Source organism: Podarcis liolepis, assembly GCF_965112155.1.
Source record: "Podarcis liolepis genome assembly, chromosome: 14".
Taxonomy (NCBI): domain Eukaryota; kingdom Metazoa; phylum Chordata; class Lepidosauria; order Squamata; family Lacertidae; genus Podarcis; species Podarcis liolepis.
Window position 1 is genome coordinate 39,349,955 of NC_139569.1, and position 17,347 is coordinate 39,367,301.

Below are 17,347 nucleotides of genomic sequence, written 5' to 3' on the forward strand. Positions count from 1 at the left end.
AACTTGGCTATGGGAGAGGTTGGCTGTGGCCCTGTGCTGTCACACCTGAGCATCATGAGGAATTAGAAGGATCTCACAACCCCAAACAACTTCATTAATAAAATCTGTTGCCCAGGCATCCTGCAGGAGCTGACTCATCCTTGGAAGGCAACTGACTAGAGTCCTCTCTGAAGAAGTTGATGGTTCTAGAACCGCTTGGCCCTTCTATCTTGTTAGGAAAGTCCCCAACACCATCCCCTAGCAACAAGGGAGCGTGCATTTATGATGCTGGAGGAATCCGTTTTGGAACACTGGGGAGCAGTGCAAAGAGTCATCAGGATAAGCCCATGTATTTTGGGTCCTCTGAACAGGCGTAAGATGAAGCAAGGTGATTGCACAAGGAAGCAGAACATCCAAGTGTCAAAATGAAAAAGGGGTGGTGAAGGGGCCACCAACCCAACTCCATTGAGAGCACCACTTGGTCTTCTTGCAAGCCTGCAAATGGCTTCTAGGTCAACAAAGATGCCTGACAACTTCAATATATACCATCTACTGTGAGTTTCTGTTTTATACAAACCAATTGCTAATTAATTACCATCTAGTGACTGGGGAGAAATCCCTGCATTTTCTCCGTTCCTTGGAGAACTGAGTGTTGCGACCAGCAAATAAGCATGAAGGCAGGAAAATGGTTTCCCTATTTCTTATCTAGAAAGTTTGCTTGGACATGAAATATTTACTCATGGTGCTGGAAAGACTCTAAAGTTGACCTTTGGGATGTGGACCAAGCCTAGTTCCAACTAATTTCCCCACCCAGTGCTTTGCTGGTTGAACAGTCCGTCAAAAATGAGCATCGTCTGTGAAGATCATGTTCTTGTGTTTTGCTGGGCATATACTCAGGGATATCCTGACAACTGACACCATTCCAGAGGGTGTACAATCTGACCAAACAGTTGTTGTTGTTGTTGTTGTTTAGTCGTTTAGTTGTGTCCGACTCTTCGTGACCACATGGACCAGAGCACGCCAGGCACTCTGTCTTCCACTGCCTCCCGCAGTTTGGTCAAACTCATGCTGGTAGCTTTGAGAACGCTATCCAACCATCTCGTCCTCTGCTGTCCCCCTCTCCTTGTCCCCTCCATCTTTCCCAACATCAGGGTCTTTTCCAGGGAGTCTTCTCTTCTCATGAGGTGGCCAAAGTATTGGAGCCTCAGCTTCACGATCTGATTTCCTTCAGAATGGAGAGGTTTGATCTTCTTGCAGTCCATGGGACTCTCAAGAGTCTCCTCCAGCACCATAATTCAAAAGCATCAATTCTTCGGCGATCAGCCTACTTTATGGTCCAGCTCTCACTTCCATACATCACTACTGGGAAAACCATAGCCTTAACTATACGGACCTTTGTTGGCAAGGTGATGTCTCTGCTTTTTAAGATGCTGTCTAGGTTTGTCATAGCTTTTCTCCCAAAAGCAGTCGTCTTTTAATTTCGTGACTGCTGTCACCATCTGCAGTGATCATGGAGCCCAAGAAAGTAAAATCTTTCACTGCCTCCATTTCTTCCCCTTCTATTTGCCAGGAGGTGATGGGCCCAGTGACCATGATCTTAGTTTTTTTGATGTTGAGCTTCAAACCATATTTTACCCTCCAGCCTTTCGCATGATGAATTCTGCATACAGTAGTATCTCGGGTTACATACGCTTCAGGTTACATACGCTTCAGGTTACAGACTCTGCTAATCCAGAAATAGTGCTTCAGGATGAGAACAGAAATTGTGCTCCGGTGGTGCAGCGGCAGCAGGAGGAGGCCCCATTAGCTAAAGTGGTGCTTCATGTTAAGAACAGTTTCAGGCTAAGAACAGACCTCTGGAACGAATTAAGTACTTAACCTGAGGTACCACTGTATAAGTTAAATTAACAGGGAGACAATGTACAGCACAGAGACATAGTTGGGTATATATGGAAAGCAATGTCTGAATGCACTTGATAAATGTAAAGTCTTTGCTTTCGTCGCAATGTGAACGAGACTTGTTTGACTATAGTTTGGCTTTGGGAATACAGCAAGGGTGCCCTTCCCTTGGAGAGTTCGGACGAGGCAATGGACAGATCCGACGACGAGACAAACCCCCAATACCAAGGACTAACTGGTCTACGGAACTTGGGCAACACCTGCTACATGAATGCTGTCATACAGTGCCTCTGCAGTGTTTCCCCGCTGGTGGAATATTTCCTCTCTGGAAGGTATACAGCATCACTAAACAAGTAAGTTAATGGCCTTGCTCTGCTTAATTTTGGTTGTCCGAAGATCAGAGCCTGGACTGGCTCCGGGATTGAAGGGCTTGTTGGCAAGGTGTCCCTGGAGAGCACCCTCCTTTCTGACCCACTTCCACTCTGGGGATTAGGGGGAAGCCCATCGCTACAGGACTTCCTCCTAGAGATGCCTCATTGATTCCTTCCTTTATCTCAGTATTGGCCTGGGCGTTTTAGTCAGGGGGGACACGAGTATGTCCCCAGTACTGAAGTATTATTGGGGGCCATCCTGTGGAGGAGCCTTGCCCTTGGAGGATTTCTAGCTTGTTGGAATCCTATGTCAGGGGTCAGCAAAGCTTTTCAGCAGGGGGCCGGTCCACTGTCCCTCAGACCTTGTGGGGGGCCGGACTATAGGGAAAAAATATGAACAAATTCCTATGTCACACAAATAACCCAGAGATGCTTTTTTTTAAAAAAAAGCACACATTCTACTCATGTAAAAACACGCTGATTCCCGGACCATATGCAGACCAGATTTAGAAGGTGATTGGGCTGGATCCGGCCTCCAGGCCTTAGTTTGCCTACCCATGTCCTAAGTCCTCACTGATATACAGAGTGACACCACCCTTCCCTGTCCTATAGAGTTTATGTGCGAAAGTAACCGTGCCCCAATGACTCCTCCCATTTCACCAGGTTTCTGTTATGCCTGCTAGATCTGCCCTCTCCTCCTAAGAACAAGCACCCCAGCTCACCTATTTTGGCTCAGAAGCTTCTACCGTTGGTATAACAAAACTGTAGAGTTTGAAGGGACCCCCAAGGTTCACCAAGTCCCAATACCCAGGCAATGCAGGAATCTCAGCTAAAGCATCCATGACAGACGGCCATCCAACCTCTGCTTATAAACCTCCAAGGAAGGAGAGTCTGTCTACAACCTCCGACTATAGCTGACTCCTGCCCATTGTGCAGGAAGTCCTGTAAGGGTAAGCCAACAGTAGGGGGAGCCCTGTCGATGCGAACCATTAAAGCCCTAAACGGCCTCGGTCCTGTATACCTGAAGGAGCGTCTCCACCCCCATCGTTCAGCCCGGACACTGAGGTCCAGCTCCGAGGGCCTTCTGGCAGTTCCCTCCCTGTGAGAAGTGAGGCTACAGGGAACCAGGCAGAGGGCCTTCTTGGTAGTGGCGCCCGCCCTGTGGAACGCCCTCCCTTCAGATGTCAAAGAGATAAATAATTACCTGACATTCAGAAGACATCTTAAGGCAGCCCTGTTCAGGGAAGTTTTTAATATGTAACGCTGTACTGTTTTTAACACTGATTGGGAGCCGCCCAGAGTGGCTGGGGAAACTCAGCCAGATGGGCGGGGTATAAATAATAAATTATTATTATATTATTATTACTCCTGAGGGAGTCCGTTCCACTTTCAAACAGCTCTTCCTGATGTTTCGTCAGAATCTCCTTTCTTGTAACTTGAATCCATTGATTCGAGTCCCACCCTCCAGAGCAGGAGAAAATAAGCTTGTTCCCTCTTCCATGTGACAGCCCTTGAGATATTTGTGTGGGAATGTTTAGGGATGCAGGGGAGGATATATTGTCTAAGATATCCTATCCCAACTTGTCTTTACAAGTTCAACAAAATCAGCAGAGTTAACATTCCCCCTTTTTTTAAACATACACACAGCAGATAGCTTCCTCAGACTCGTTAGAGTCTCTGTAAATATTTCCTGGCGTTTTCCCCGTTTAATCCCTCCTAAAATAAGACGCTACACAGTCTTCTGTAAAGTATAAAATGTTGATTCACAAGTAATCATCTGTTCACACAAAAGGTTCCCAGAAGACAGACTAAAAAGGTTAGAACATACAGTGGTGCCTCGCAAGACGAAAAGAATCCATTCTGTGATTCTCTTCGTCTAGCGGTTTTTTCGTCTTGCGAAGCAAGCCCATTGGCGGATTAGCGGATTAGCGCTATTAGCGGCTTTTAGCGGCTTATCGGATCAGCTGATAAGCGGCTTAGCGGCTTATAAAAAGGGGGGGAAAGGGAAAAAACCCTGCAGGAACTCGCAAGACATTTTTGTCTTGCGAAGCAAGCCCATAGGAAATTCGTTTTGCGAAGCACCTCCAAAACGGAAAACTCTTTCGTCTAGTGAGTTTTCCGTCTTGCGAGGCATTTGTCTTGCGGGGCACCACTGTAGTTTAAATGTGGTGACTATCTCCTTATGGGAGAAAGCCCCCCTTTTCTTCTCTTGGCCTAGAGCCAAGTGCTGTCTTAGTAGTGCTGTTGTTAAGATGGCATCAATAGAGGCAAGAGAGACAAGATGGTAGCTAGCCAGCCTGTGGTTCTGGTTCTTTCTACTTCAGGAGAGGCCACGCCCATCTCAAGTTACACATAGAAAGTTTTGTCTCAGTCCTGGAAAGCAGGAAGTTCTGGCTGGAGGACTGAGACAACCTTCGTGTCTACTCTAGCAATGTTGTGTTTGACTGCACCTGATTCTTACATCCCACAATTTGAAGATAGCTATCCTATCTCCTCTCAGTCTCCCCTTTCACAGGCTAAACATACCAAATTCCTTCAACCATTCCCCAAAAGGCTTGGTTTCCAGACCCTTGATCATCTTGGTTGCCCTCCTCTGCTCACGTTTGTACGCGTAGTGTGTCTCCTCCAAATATCTTTGATACCTCTCTGAAGGTTCATTGATACTTCCATTTGCCCTGCCACTTCCCTCAGGAAAAGCTCCTAGCACATACCCATCACTTTTATCCAGCAGGCAGATAGATGTACATATGACATTCTGCACCGGAGACTGTCTCCTTGCTGGTTTTCTACCTGCAAATCTCATTGTAGGTTATGTTTACTTTTCAGCTTCGGCTTCGATAGGTCAAAAAGGGGAGGGGCAGAGCAAAAGGCGGCTTTGCACAGCTTAAAAGCAATAACGAAAAAGACATTTCCTCAATCTAGCAAACAATAGACAGAGGCTGATCATGGGGAGCTACTTGGTGGTCGAGACCCCGCAGCCACCCCCTCGTTGGAAATAACTTGCACAAGGACACAGATATTAGGTTTATGTTATTGGGCAAATTTTGGCCACAACTTTATTGAATTACAGAATGTGAGCGGTATTGGCTTAGGCATTGTTTGGACCTGACTATATCTGACTCCTGTCCATTGTGCAGGAAGTCCCAGTAAGGGTAAGCCACCAGTAGGGGGAGCCCTGTCGATGCGAACCATCTCAAGCTCCCCCTGGTGTTCCTGTCGGGGTCGTGTCAAGGCCTTAGCCCCCCAGCCGGGCTTCGGACTAGATCAACACCCCCGGGTTCCTTTAACGGAATACCCTTAAGCATGGAGGGGCAGGTGATGGCCACACCTCCCTCCCCCACACAAGGTCAAACAATGCCTAACCGCAACCCTAACAAAGTTGTGACGATTGCTACGCAGTAGGCGAAAACCAAGTGGCCAGTGCCAATTTGCCAAGTGGAAAAATTCCTACCAGGCCCCTCGGACAACCAAGGCGACCAACCGAAGTCCATAGCAAGGCCATTGCCTAACCTGCAAAATAGGGAGGGAGGGCGGGTGATTGAGGAAGCGAGCCAAAGAGGAAGTCCTCTGACTCACTTCTCCGTTTAAACGGTCCCGGCCACGCCCCCAGCCAACGGATTGGCTGGCCGAGCTCTGACGTGGCCGGGATCCCCCCAGGCAACGGGGGACAAAGTCCCCCTGCCCCCGGTGGGGAGTAGGTGGCCACGTGGTCCACCGCAACTCCTGCCCACTGGGGAAGTGGAGCGGATTTCCCAAAGACTGCATAGACTTCAAGCTTTACTCAGTGTAGCAAGTGAGGTGTACACGTTTTGCTAAGACGCTTTGAGCCGTTGGGTTGCCCACAGAATTCTAGGAGCCATTGGGGATTGTGCTTTTTCCAGTGTTAATCATGATGGATGATTATCTTGTTCAAAATTATCCTGCACTGCCCTGTTAATCTCTTAAGGGAGGATGGAGAGATAGCGACTGCTTTTGCTTATTTGATGAATGATATGTGGCTGGGGGACTTTGACTGCGTGTCCCCAGAGGTCTTCCGATTGGTCATTGGTGAGCGATACCCAGCTTTCATCAAGAAGACCCAGCAGGACGCCCAGGAATTTCTGATTTATGTCTTGAATGAGCTGCATGAAGCTCTCAAGAAGGTGAGTCATGGAGTGGGATTCAATTAACCAGCCCCACTAGCACCGAAGCCTGTGCAAGGACTTCCACAAGCCAACTAGGGCTTTCCCCCTTTCCCTCCACCTGCACCCCTTAAAATCGGCTCTGGCGAGTCAGGAAAATCCCCAGAACATTACATGGGGGAAAGGAGATCGTTCCACCTGGCAATGTGAAAAGCTTGCACCGACAGAACGATTGCCAGAGTGCTACGTTGAATTCCTCTCTGTCTTTATAACTTTCCACTCTAGCTGTCCACTGAATTCTCATCTTTTGCAACACCTTGCGGCAATGAGTTCCACAGTCAGATTAAGACGGTGGGAATAGTATTTTTGATTTCAGCAGTTTGTCTTGTACTTCCTTTAGAGCTGGTTCACAAATGCTGCTCTGTGTGTGTTTGTCTGCAAATCACCCCCTCCAATACCATCCTTTTCAAGTGTAACAGCTATGAGACGCTAAATGCTCTTAGTCAAGTGTTACGTAAGCGTGTGTGAATGTTTCACTGGGTAAACTATGATCTGGGATGCTTTGGATGAGGTCTGGGGAGCCCTGGGCTTGGGCACTCCTTTCCCCCTCATGCACAATTTCCATATTTACTTCCTGAGTGGGGTGGTTTTTTTTTGCAACCCAGAGTTTGCCTGTTTCCTCTGATATAGATGAATATGATTATCCACATTCAATCCTTGGATTGCAAGCCTGGTTTGTGGACATAACAATTTTTCAGTTCATTGCACTTTTAATTTGTATACATCTGACTCTCAGATTACACTGGGGTTGCATTTTGGGGATAGTGTGTAAAGCCAAAATTGTGTATAGTCAAAACACATTAGGTTCAGTGATGGGTGGGATTGCCAAATTATTTTTTTCTCCACCCCATTTTTAATTTTTAATTGTTTTGCCAAGGGCATAAAGCTGAATGCACACAAGTTGAATGCACGTAACTTGCGAGTTAACCCGTACTGCCTATAAAATAAAGCACCTACTATTCAATAAAGCAATAGTCAATAGTTTATTTTATTTATGCCACATTGGCTCTTCACTCATCTTTTACAAATAAATAAAAAAAATAAATTTATAATCAGTTAAAAAGAGCAGCAAAGTCATAATCTGTCACGAGCCAGGAATTAAATGTTGGGAGGGACCACCCCATAGGCCAGGCTCCTATGGCCTCCTTATGTAACACCAAATAATTTCCTTCCCTTAAAGAGGAAGAACAATACAGGAATCTATACTCCATTATTTTGTGATGCAGCCAGAAGCTTAGCAATAAATCATTCCGTTCCAGCTGAGACTTCAATGAGCAAATTTATAGTGGAGACTTTATGCATCTAGGAAATGGTAGAGATTGGAGGGAGTAATTACTGGCAGCCCAGCACTTGTTTTTAATGCCTATGGGGAAAAATCTGAGCCATCATTAAAAAAGCCTGAAATAAAGGAATCGAGGCCTAGCCCTGAGACACTGATACGGAATCTGAATGGGATTGTTATGCTTTTAATGGCAATTTCTTGCTGTGACCGAGGATGATTTTGAAGAAGACTTTTAGTTACAATAGCAAGCGGGAGGGTGGAAATATCGTCTGTGACACGGCACATCTCTTCCCTTGCAGACAAGTAGGAGAAGAAACCAGGGGACCTCATCGTCTGCTTGGGAATCCAGGGGCTGCGTCGGCGAGTCCTCCATAATCACCCGGCTTTTTGAAGGACATCTCAGTTATGACATCATGTGTTTGGAATGCCAAACGACAACCTACAAAAACGAGATCTTCACCGTGTTATCTCTTCCCATCCCTTACGAAACTGAATGCTCGCTAGAGGTATTAGTTTCTCCCTTGCTGAGCAAAGCTGCCCGAGTTTAAGCTGCCCAGCTTAAATTGTTGCTGCAATGTTGATTTTAACCCTCTTCAGGCAACTTGCCTGCAGGGCTGGAAACAGCCAACCCTCACCTGTCAGAATGCAAGCCCATCGCTCCATAGTGTAGAGAATCTATCTGCCTTGCAAGCAGACGGTCCCAGATTCAATTCTGAGCATCTGCAGGTAGGGTTGAAATCCTGGAGAGATGCTGCTGGTTAGTGTAGACCAGGGTTTCCCAGACTTGGGTCTTCAGCTGTTTGGGGACTACAACTCCTATCATCCCTAGCTAGCACGACCAGTGGTCAGGAATGATGGGAATTGTAGTCCCCAAAAAAACAGTTGGAGACCCAAGCTTGGGAAACTTTGGTGTAGGCAATGTACCAATGGTCTGACTCAGTACAGTGGACGTTTGGGTTGCGAACGTGATCCGTGCGGGAGGTACCCGCAGCGCCACATCTGTGCAGACGCGGGTTGCAATTCGGTGCTTCTGCGCATGCGCAAAGCACGATTTAGCGCTTCTGCACGACCGCCGAAACCCGGAAGTAACCTGTTCCGGTACTTCTGGGTTTTGGTGCGTCCGTAACCCAAAAAAAACGCAGCCTGAAGCGTCTGTAACCTGAGGTATGACTGTATAAGGCAGTTTCCTATGCATAGCTGTCAACGTGCAGATTTGAAAATAAGGGACCAGCAGCCAAAATAAGGGACCTGCAGCCTCACCTGTTCCAGGCACTCCAGTCTTCCTGTCCTCCTGCAGTCTGGTCAAACTCATGCTGGTAGCTTCGAGAACACTGTCCAACCAACTTTGTAACCAGAGGTTCAACTGAATAGAATCTGAATCACATGCACCACAAGGCCTATGCAGCCTCAACTTAAGATGGCTCCCCGGCCTGGCTTTGCACTGCAAAGTTTGCAGCAGCACGTGCAACAAAATGGCATCCAGCATTCAAAAAACCCCTTAGCTTGCATTAACTAGCCACACACAAGGCATGCAAGCTCCACCCCCCAGTCGTTCTTAGACTTCTTATTGGGTGAGCAACACAGCCAAGCAACACAGTTGGAGACTCCCTCCTCCCTGGTCGGCAGGGAGGGAGGAAGAGGAGCTGCTTCCTTTGAAATTTAAGGGACATCATTTAAGGGACATCCATCAATTAGGGACAGCAGCAGGACATGGCCCTGGAATAAGGGACTGTCCCTTCAAATAAGGGACACTTGACAGCTATGTTCCTATGTGTTCTTCCTATGCGTTCTTACATGGTAAACGGGAACATGATTATGGGTCATGCTTGTCCTGAGATGTTGATCGCAGGTATAAGGTCTCTCTCACTGCAGTGATGGGTTGTAGTGTTAAATAGCTCTGCAGCTACACAAAGACAAATCTTTGGGTAGCTAACCTTCACAAGTTAGATAATTTGTACGCCTCTCTTCAGCAAGAGTGATTCACAATCAATCCGTTAACACAAGACAGTCCCTGCCTCCTGACCGGCAATCTGAAAAACATGATGCACAAGCGGAAAGGGACAGGGAGGGGATGGTGGGGGAGAAGCAAGCTCAGGTACCAAATCTTAAATGGTAGATCTCATAATGACCAGGTGGCATAGGAACAGCTCAGGGCAAGGAGGTGCCTAATCGCGCTTGGTTTGTGATGCAAGTTGGTGGAAGCAACCCAGCTTCCCACCTCCTATTGAAGCAGCCTGATGGAATGGCTGCTGCCAGGTGACAAAGCCTAATGGAGCTAGTCTTTCGGCAGAGCTGATGGAGGGATTCCTGCTTTTCAGCAATTACGGAGCAGTGTCTGCAGGTAAGTTAGATATAGTGGTTTGACATGTTGACTAATAATTCCACCTCTTACCCCCCAAAAAATCCCCACTTTTTGGGGCCCAGGAATGCCTTGAATGCTTCTTTCAGCAAGACATCTTGACTTGGAACAACCAAATTAACTGCTCCTGCTGTGGGATAAAGACAGATGCCGCTGTGAGAGCCAGCATAGCGAAGGCGCCAAAAATAGTTATCTTCCATCTAAAGAGGTACCGTTCTTTTTATTTACAGCATCTCATGTGCTCTCCAGGTGGCTGTGGTGCAGGTCACAAAGAAACGGTTGCTTCAGATGGGAAAGGGGGAATAATTTGCCAAGTAAATTGGGTAAACTATTTGAAAGTGATTTCTGATTATGATCATTTACTTTCAGGTTTGACTGTCAAGGCAGTTATAAAAAGAAACTGAAAACCGACATCTACTATCCGTTAAATAACCTGGATTTGTCCTCTTACATATATCCACTCTTTCGGAAAAACCCAAAATACAGCTTATTTGCTGTGGTGGTAAGTGACATAGAAGACTATTATAGTGCATATAAGTCTGTTGGTCCAACACACTCCTGAATCACATCGATATACGATATACAATATTGTTGTTGTTGTTTAGTCGTTTAGTCGTGTCCGACTCTTCGTGACCCCATGGACCAGAGCACGCCAGGCACTCCTGTCTTCCACTGCTTCCCGCAGTTTGGTCAGACTCATATTTGTAGCTTCGCGAACACTGTCCAACCATCTTGTCCTCTGTCGTCCCCTTCTCCTTGTGCCCTCCATCTTTCCCAACATCAGGGTCTTTTCCAGGGAGTCTTCTCTTCTCATGAGGTGGCCAGAGTATTGGAGCCTCAGCTTCACGATCTGTCCTTCCAGTGAGCACTCAGGGCTGATTTCCTTCAGAATGGATACGTTTGACCTTCTTGCAGTCCATGGGACTCTCTAGAGTCTCCTCCAGCACCATAATTCAAAAGCATCAATACACGATATCTTTATTGTCATTGTCCCATGCAGAACAATGAAATTGAAAGCTGGAGAGTGATATGGTAAGAAAAGGTGAGAGGGATAGGAAGGTGATGACACTGTCTGGGAAACGGGGAGCTTTGGGCTCTTCAAAACACATCTCACGCTCTAGTCTATGATCAGGGAGACTCAGGTTGAAATTGCTACTGGCCTGCTTGCTAAGTGACCATAGTCAGATTACAATTTCTCAATGTGCTGGTTGCAGGGGGAAAGGGGTGGGAGTCATAAAACCATGCCTACCAGGCTTAGCTCCTTGGAATGAATGAACAAAATGCTCTTTTGGTTACCTTTTGATTTATTGCCATTATTGTTGCAGAACCATTTTGGAGATCTGGATGGTGGCCACTACACTGCCTACTGCAAACACCCTCCCACCCAAAGCTGGTACAACTTTGACGACTCTCAGATCAGCGAGATCCCAGACCCTTCTGTACAAACGTCTGCAGCTTATCTGCTGTTTTACAGCAGTCAAACTTTCTCTGTGCCGGTAAAAAACCAAAATGGCTAGGAAACGCACTGAAAACCATCACGTACATAGGATGCAGTGGTACTGTTAGTAAGCGTTTCCTGACCCGGGCCGGCCAGGTTTTGAGTCATCCTTAAGGAAGAGGAACCACATTTCCTAATGCCTGCGTTCAGGCTGTAACGTGGTATTTAAAAATGGGATTGTGAACAGCTTCTCCCTTCAGCAAAAAGACAGGTGCCAGACACGGACTCATTTTCAGTAAGCTTTCGGAGAAAGCAACAAACCGCTAGATAAATAAAGTCTTCCTGGGCAGCCAGAGTCTAAAGGAGTGTTGTTTTTTATTCTTATTACAGAATCCAAGATGAAATATACTTTTAAATGGGTTATATACATATGCATATATGTAGAAGACCTTTGAGACCCAGGGACACAGACCCACAAGCCTTAAAAGGGGGCACAGACACTCAAAACAAGTTATTATTAATAAGCTGGACCAATTATGGCCCTGTCAGGAGGAGAGCTAATGACAGCAGGCAGTGACTGCCTTCATCCACTCAAGTTGTACCCAGTGTAAGGCTCACGCAGGGCAACGTTGCCTGCCCTCCCATCATAATACCACTCTTTGGGATCTAGATGGGATTATTTTCACAAGGAGTAAGGGAAAGCCGAAAATCCAAACTTGTCAAGTGTCCAAAACAGGCAAAGAAGTTCTTTAACAGGCCATTGTATTTTCAAATAATTGCTTCAATAAGTTATTAAAAAGGAAAATATCAATTCTGTAATATATACATTTTAGGGTGTGCAGATATCAATGCCATAGCTCAAACAAAAAAATACAGCTGTGCTCTTATCTGTAAGAATGAAGATATTCTAGACAAAACAAAAGCAACCCCTTTTCTGTTCTAGTGGTTCTCAAAGGACCACATACCTTTATTATATACATACTTTGCATGTGCAAGTCTGCAATCAATATGTACACATACATTCCTACCTGTTTACATCATTCTAAGATATTCACAGTAGAATCAAGCTTAAGGTTAGTGTGAAAAGGCATAAATGTGGGAGACAAAAAAGATATTGTTGGGTTCAGGGGCATTTTAAACCCATATATTAATGACTTTTAAAAAGGGCTAAGCTAGATTTATCATTTTGGAGCATTACTAAAAATAAGTGGTTTCAAAACTAATTGTTCCATATTATTAAACGGCAGAGTTAACAATTTTTGGACTAAGCAATAGCACTAACAGACACCTCAGCTGAGAAACCGCTGCAAACATCATCATCTTCAGCAACGGACCTTTTACTCATCACAGCTCAGCTCATTATAGGATGCATTTACAAAAAAGACACCAATATTCTTCAAATGTTTCTTTATGTGGCTATATCGGCGGTTCGCTGTTCAAAAGAAGTGTAAAGGAGGATATAAGCAGCTGAGGATTTCACAGAGGATGCAGAGATGTCCGAGACTTCATGATCATCAAACTTAAACCATCGCTGTTTGGCAGCATTTTTGCAGTAGGCTGTGTAATGTCCTCCATCCAGCCCTCCGTAATGATTCTAGACAGAACAGGAATGAAATTAGGGGACCACAAAATGTTATTTGGCCCGAATACTTCCCAGTACTCAAAAATCAAGGCATAAACTACTCCCAAGTGCAACCGAAAAGAATAAAGCCTTCAAGGGGGAAATGTTAATAAACAACACTACATTGCACATGGTTGCTTAACTGGTGTTGTTATATACAGATTAACTGGCAGGTAAGATTCATAGCTACACAAAATTACTTACAGATACTGCAAACAGGTTATATCTCTTCAAGTTACTCTTTGGGCCAATAACATATTGCGATAAGTCAAGGTTTTCCAATGGGAAGTCCACTGATGACTGAAGCTTTTGCTTCCACCGTCCATCGTAAGAAAACCTAGGCATGAAAAGCATTAAGAATTACATTAAAAGCTAAAAAGGTATTACAGAAAAAACTAAAGCAAGGATTTCCACACTGCTGTTCATTGCACATGTTATGCCACTATACTGTTTTGTTGCTTCTGTTTTGTGTTTTTATCTTGTGAACTGCTCTGAGATCTTCTGATGACGGGCGGTATATACCGTATTTTTTGCACCATAACACTCACTTTTTTCCTCCTAGAAAGTAAGGGGAAATGTCTGTGCGTGTTATGGAGGAAATGCCTACGGGTGGCATGCCTACGGATTTTCCTCCTCTAAAAACTACGTGCGTGTTATGGTCGGGTGCGTGTTATAGAGTGAAAAATACGGTAAATCTTATAAATAAAATTAAAGTAAAATTTCCCAAAGTGTCACCTCACAGACCAATTAGTTGCTTATGTGACCAAATAGCAGGATGGCTTAGGATGAATATCACATCCTGGAAATCTCTTGCTTTTGTTTAAGGAGTTCCTACTCCTTGGTTTAATTAATTTGGTCAGCAGGAAACCAATTGCTTCAGGCCATACTGCCAATGTAAAATGCAAAGCAGGGGCAAGGAATGTTTTCTGGCTGGCAGGCCAAATATTTATCCCCCCACCTGCGCTGGGTGAAATTTGACAAGTGGGTGGAGCTGCCCACCAGTCAATCACCCAACACCACTATGATTCTGTGCTTTGAAGCTCCAGTTGTCAGGACTTTAAAGTATAGACTAGTTGAAAGTCCTTTTGCAAGAAGCCCTGTGGGAGTTTTAAAGAGCAATGTAAAACTGCAAAAGCGCTTTCAAATAGCCCTGCACTGTGCTTTGGCTGCATGTGCCTGTTTCCAGGAGAGCAGCCAAGACAGAATTCAACCCCGCCCATTAGTTGTCATCACATTAGGAGGGATGTCAGCTGATTAGGTGTGGGTTTTGAGAAATGGCATTCTGGGCTGAATTTGAACCCCTGGCAGACAAGACTGGCCTGCGAACCAGTTATCCACCAAAATGCATAAGCCCATAAGAGACTCTGAACACATTACATTTCTCATCTCAAAGTACGTATGGTTATGCATCCTCCTACACTAACTAAAGGTAAAGGGACCCCTGACCATTAGGTCCAGTTGTGACCGACTTTGGGGTTACGGCGCTCATCTCGCTTTATTGGCCGAGGGAGCCGGCGTACAGCTTCCGGGTCATGCGGCCAGCATGACTAAGCCGCTTCTGGCGAACCAGAGCAGCGCACGGAAATGGCGTTTACCTTCCCGCCAGAGCAGTATCTATTTATCTACTTGCACTTTGACGTGCTTTCAAACTGCTAGGTTGGCAGGAGCAGGGACCGAGCAACGGGAGCTCACCCCGTCACGGGGATTCGAACCGCCGACCTTCTGAATGGCAAGTCCTAGGCCCTGTGGTTTAACCCACAGCGCCACCCTTGTCCCTTCCTCCTACACTACCCGCATGCAAATATATATTTCAGAGACTACATTTCTGAACATGAAACACAACTCAGTGCTAGAGTACTTCTTTTCATGCAAAAGTTCCCCGGTTCAATTCTGCAGCAGCGCCAGGTAAGGCCTGGAATGTCTCTGACATCCCAGAGAGCTGCAACTGAACCAAATGGACAATATGAAGAGCTTCCTATGTTATATTAAACAAAAAAATCACCTTAGTGCTTTTAGGAAGACTAAATAATCTGTACAGTTACTTTTGAGTCTTACCGCTTCAAGTGCACTAACAAAACAGGAGGCAGCTTCCAGATTTCTAATTTTTTCAAAGAATCTCTCCGGGTTTTGCAATGACTACAATGAAATCTATTGTTATCCGTCAGTTTTTCTTCTTTGGAGAATAATCTAAGGCATTCCTGGGGGGAGGGGGGGAAGCAAAAACAAAACACAACCTGAATTCAAAGGTTTAGAGCAGAGGTGAGGATTTATAGGAACAGTTTTGTTGAAAGAAAAACTGGGAAAGTTAAGCATTGTTAACTAGTGACCTAAAGTCACTCATTTGACTAACCTGTAGGGTGCATTTACTGGTAGATGCAAGTGGCAAGGACAAATGCATAAAAGCCTCAAAGGTCCGAGACTTTTTGTGACACGTAAGACACTGAACTGTGGATTTGAACTGGCCTTGGAAGAGAGCAACGATAATCGATTCATTGAGCAGTTTGTGTTTGTGCCAGCTAAGTTCCGCCGCTTTGAAGTCATCCAGATCATCGTTATTTTCTTCTTTGTAACGTTTTCTGTTGTCAGCCTGGAAAGTTGGGAAGTTAAAAAGAAAAAAAAAATGCTTAAAGCAGACCTGAAACACATGAAGGTAAGTTTTACAGACAGGAACATCATCAGGTGGAGCTATGGAAAGACAGTAGGAAGGTGATAATGCTAAACATGCAAACATTGAACCAGATTCTTTGAGCACCCTGGCTACGTTGTGCTATTGCTTTTTTTCTTGGCCAGAAGCATGGAAACCTTCTGCCAAGAGTCACCGATTGAAAGCAATTTTTTTGTACATGCGATAACAGATGGGTAGTTTTCTTTGAATCCTTTCGTTTGCTTTTCTTACCACTATTCTCCTTTTCTCTCATGTGTTTGGCTTATTTTGCTACTGTTGTTTTATCGTTACAAATATACGCTTTACCTAACGTGTATGTAAACAAAAAACCCCAGCAAATTTATCTTTTTTAAAAAAGAGTCACATTTCTTTAAGGGCCACATACCAGCAGTGAATAGGGCCATGCTTTCCCTCTTTCTCCTCCCTCCGCCCCCAAGGGAGCAGCTGCCAGGCAAGTGACAAGATTGCTCTTGATAGAGATCTGAACAAATAGCTTGCAAATGCTCCTAACTTTCTCTCTCTTCACTTCTTTTGGTTCTTGCCCCTTTCGCCCTCCTCCTCTACCTCCGACTGCCCTGTCCGCTACAACAAGCCTCCAAGGCTTACAGCGAGCTTTTAAAGCAGGTGAGTACGACCAAACCCCATACTGAAGATGGCATGGAAAGCTAGGGCTGAGCAATTGGGGTTGGGGGTAAAGGCCATCTGGAGAGAACATGGCAAAAGCAAGATTCAAAACTGGTGATTCAGATCTGTAGCTCAGCTTTTTAGCTACATTCCACACCAGTTTGTACACTATCTATCTACAGTCGTATCTTGGTTGTCGAACGCCTTGCGACTCAAACGTTTTGGCTCCCCAACGCTGCAAACCCGGAAGTGAGTGTTCTGGTTTGCGAACGTTCTTTGGAACCCGAATGTCCGATGCTGCTTCCGATTGAGTGCAGGAAGCTCCTGCAGCCAATCAGAAGCCGTGCCTTGGTTTTCAAATGTTTTCGGAAGTCGAACGGACTTCTGGAATGGATTCCGTTCAAGAATGAAGGTACGTGTGTGTGCGTGTGTGTGTGTGTGTGTGTGTGTGTGTGTGTGTATAAGATCAACTGAATCATGCCATCCCTGCTTGTAATCTAAAGGAAGTTCTCAAGCTTGGGTAGCTACAGGCTTCCTAACTGAAGTTGGGGAAAACTGAAGATGGAGAATTCAGTTGGCAACATTCTCGTGTCTTCTCTAGTCTACCTGCGCAGGGAGGTCCAACTCAAAAGCTTGCGAAATGTTGAATAGAGTCTACACATACAGCGGAATATGGCAGAATGGACCATAGCACTTAATTGTTGCTGGGATATCATGTTTTTAAATGCTCCCTTATTTTAACACATTTTAAGCAGAATATGAGCCCAAAAGGCAAAAGGATGGGATAAAGGTTTCTTATTTATACAGTACTTTGGGGGGGGGGGGTTAAGTGAGGGAGCGTTTCAGAATGGTGTTCCCCCATTTGCAGTCTGAAGTAGCACAGTCCATTCTGCAATTTAATTCTGCTATTTGTGTAACCTAACTAAGA

The 17,347-nt window shown here is 45.4% G+C and overlaps 2 protein-coding genes across 4 annotated transcripts in view; one reads left to right on the plus strand and one right to left on the minus strand.

Moving 5' to 3' along the window:
* Positions 1–266: 266 nt before the first annotated feature.
* On the plus strand, positions 267–11,871 carry USP50 (ubiquitin specific peptidase 50). The gene is made up of 7 exons (XM_083475954.1): positions 267–533; positions 2,031–2,231; positions 6,196–6,391; positions 8,012–8,218; positions 10,137–10,279; positions 10,441–10,573; positions 11,397–11,871. Exons 1-7 carry the CDS (start codon positions 481–483, stop codon positions 11,586–11,588), a joined length of 1,125 nt encoding a protein of 374 aa, XP_083332080.1. The 5' UTR covers positions 267–480; the 3' UTR covers positions 11,589–11,871.
* USP8 (ubiquitin specific peptidase 8) overlaps positions 11,866–17,347 on the minus strand; it is a 36,040-nt gene continuing 30,558 nt past the window's right edge. For all 3 annotated transcript variants that reach the window (XM_083475615.1, XM_083475617.1, XM_083475616.1), the window contains 4 exons: positions 15,481–15,717; positions 15,186–15,328; positions 13,335–13,467; positions 11,866–13,103 (listed from right to left, as the gene is read on the minus strand). In XM_083475615.1, coding sequence (XP_083331741.1) covers positions 12,918–13,103; positions 13,335–13,467; positions 15,186–15,328; positions 15,481–15,717 — 699 coding nt within the window. In that variant the 3' untranslated portion in view covers positions 11,866–12,917. The remainder of the gene's footprint in view (positions 13,104–13,334; positions 13,468–15,185; positions 15,329–15,480; positions 15,718–17,347) is intronic.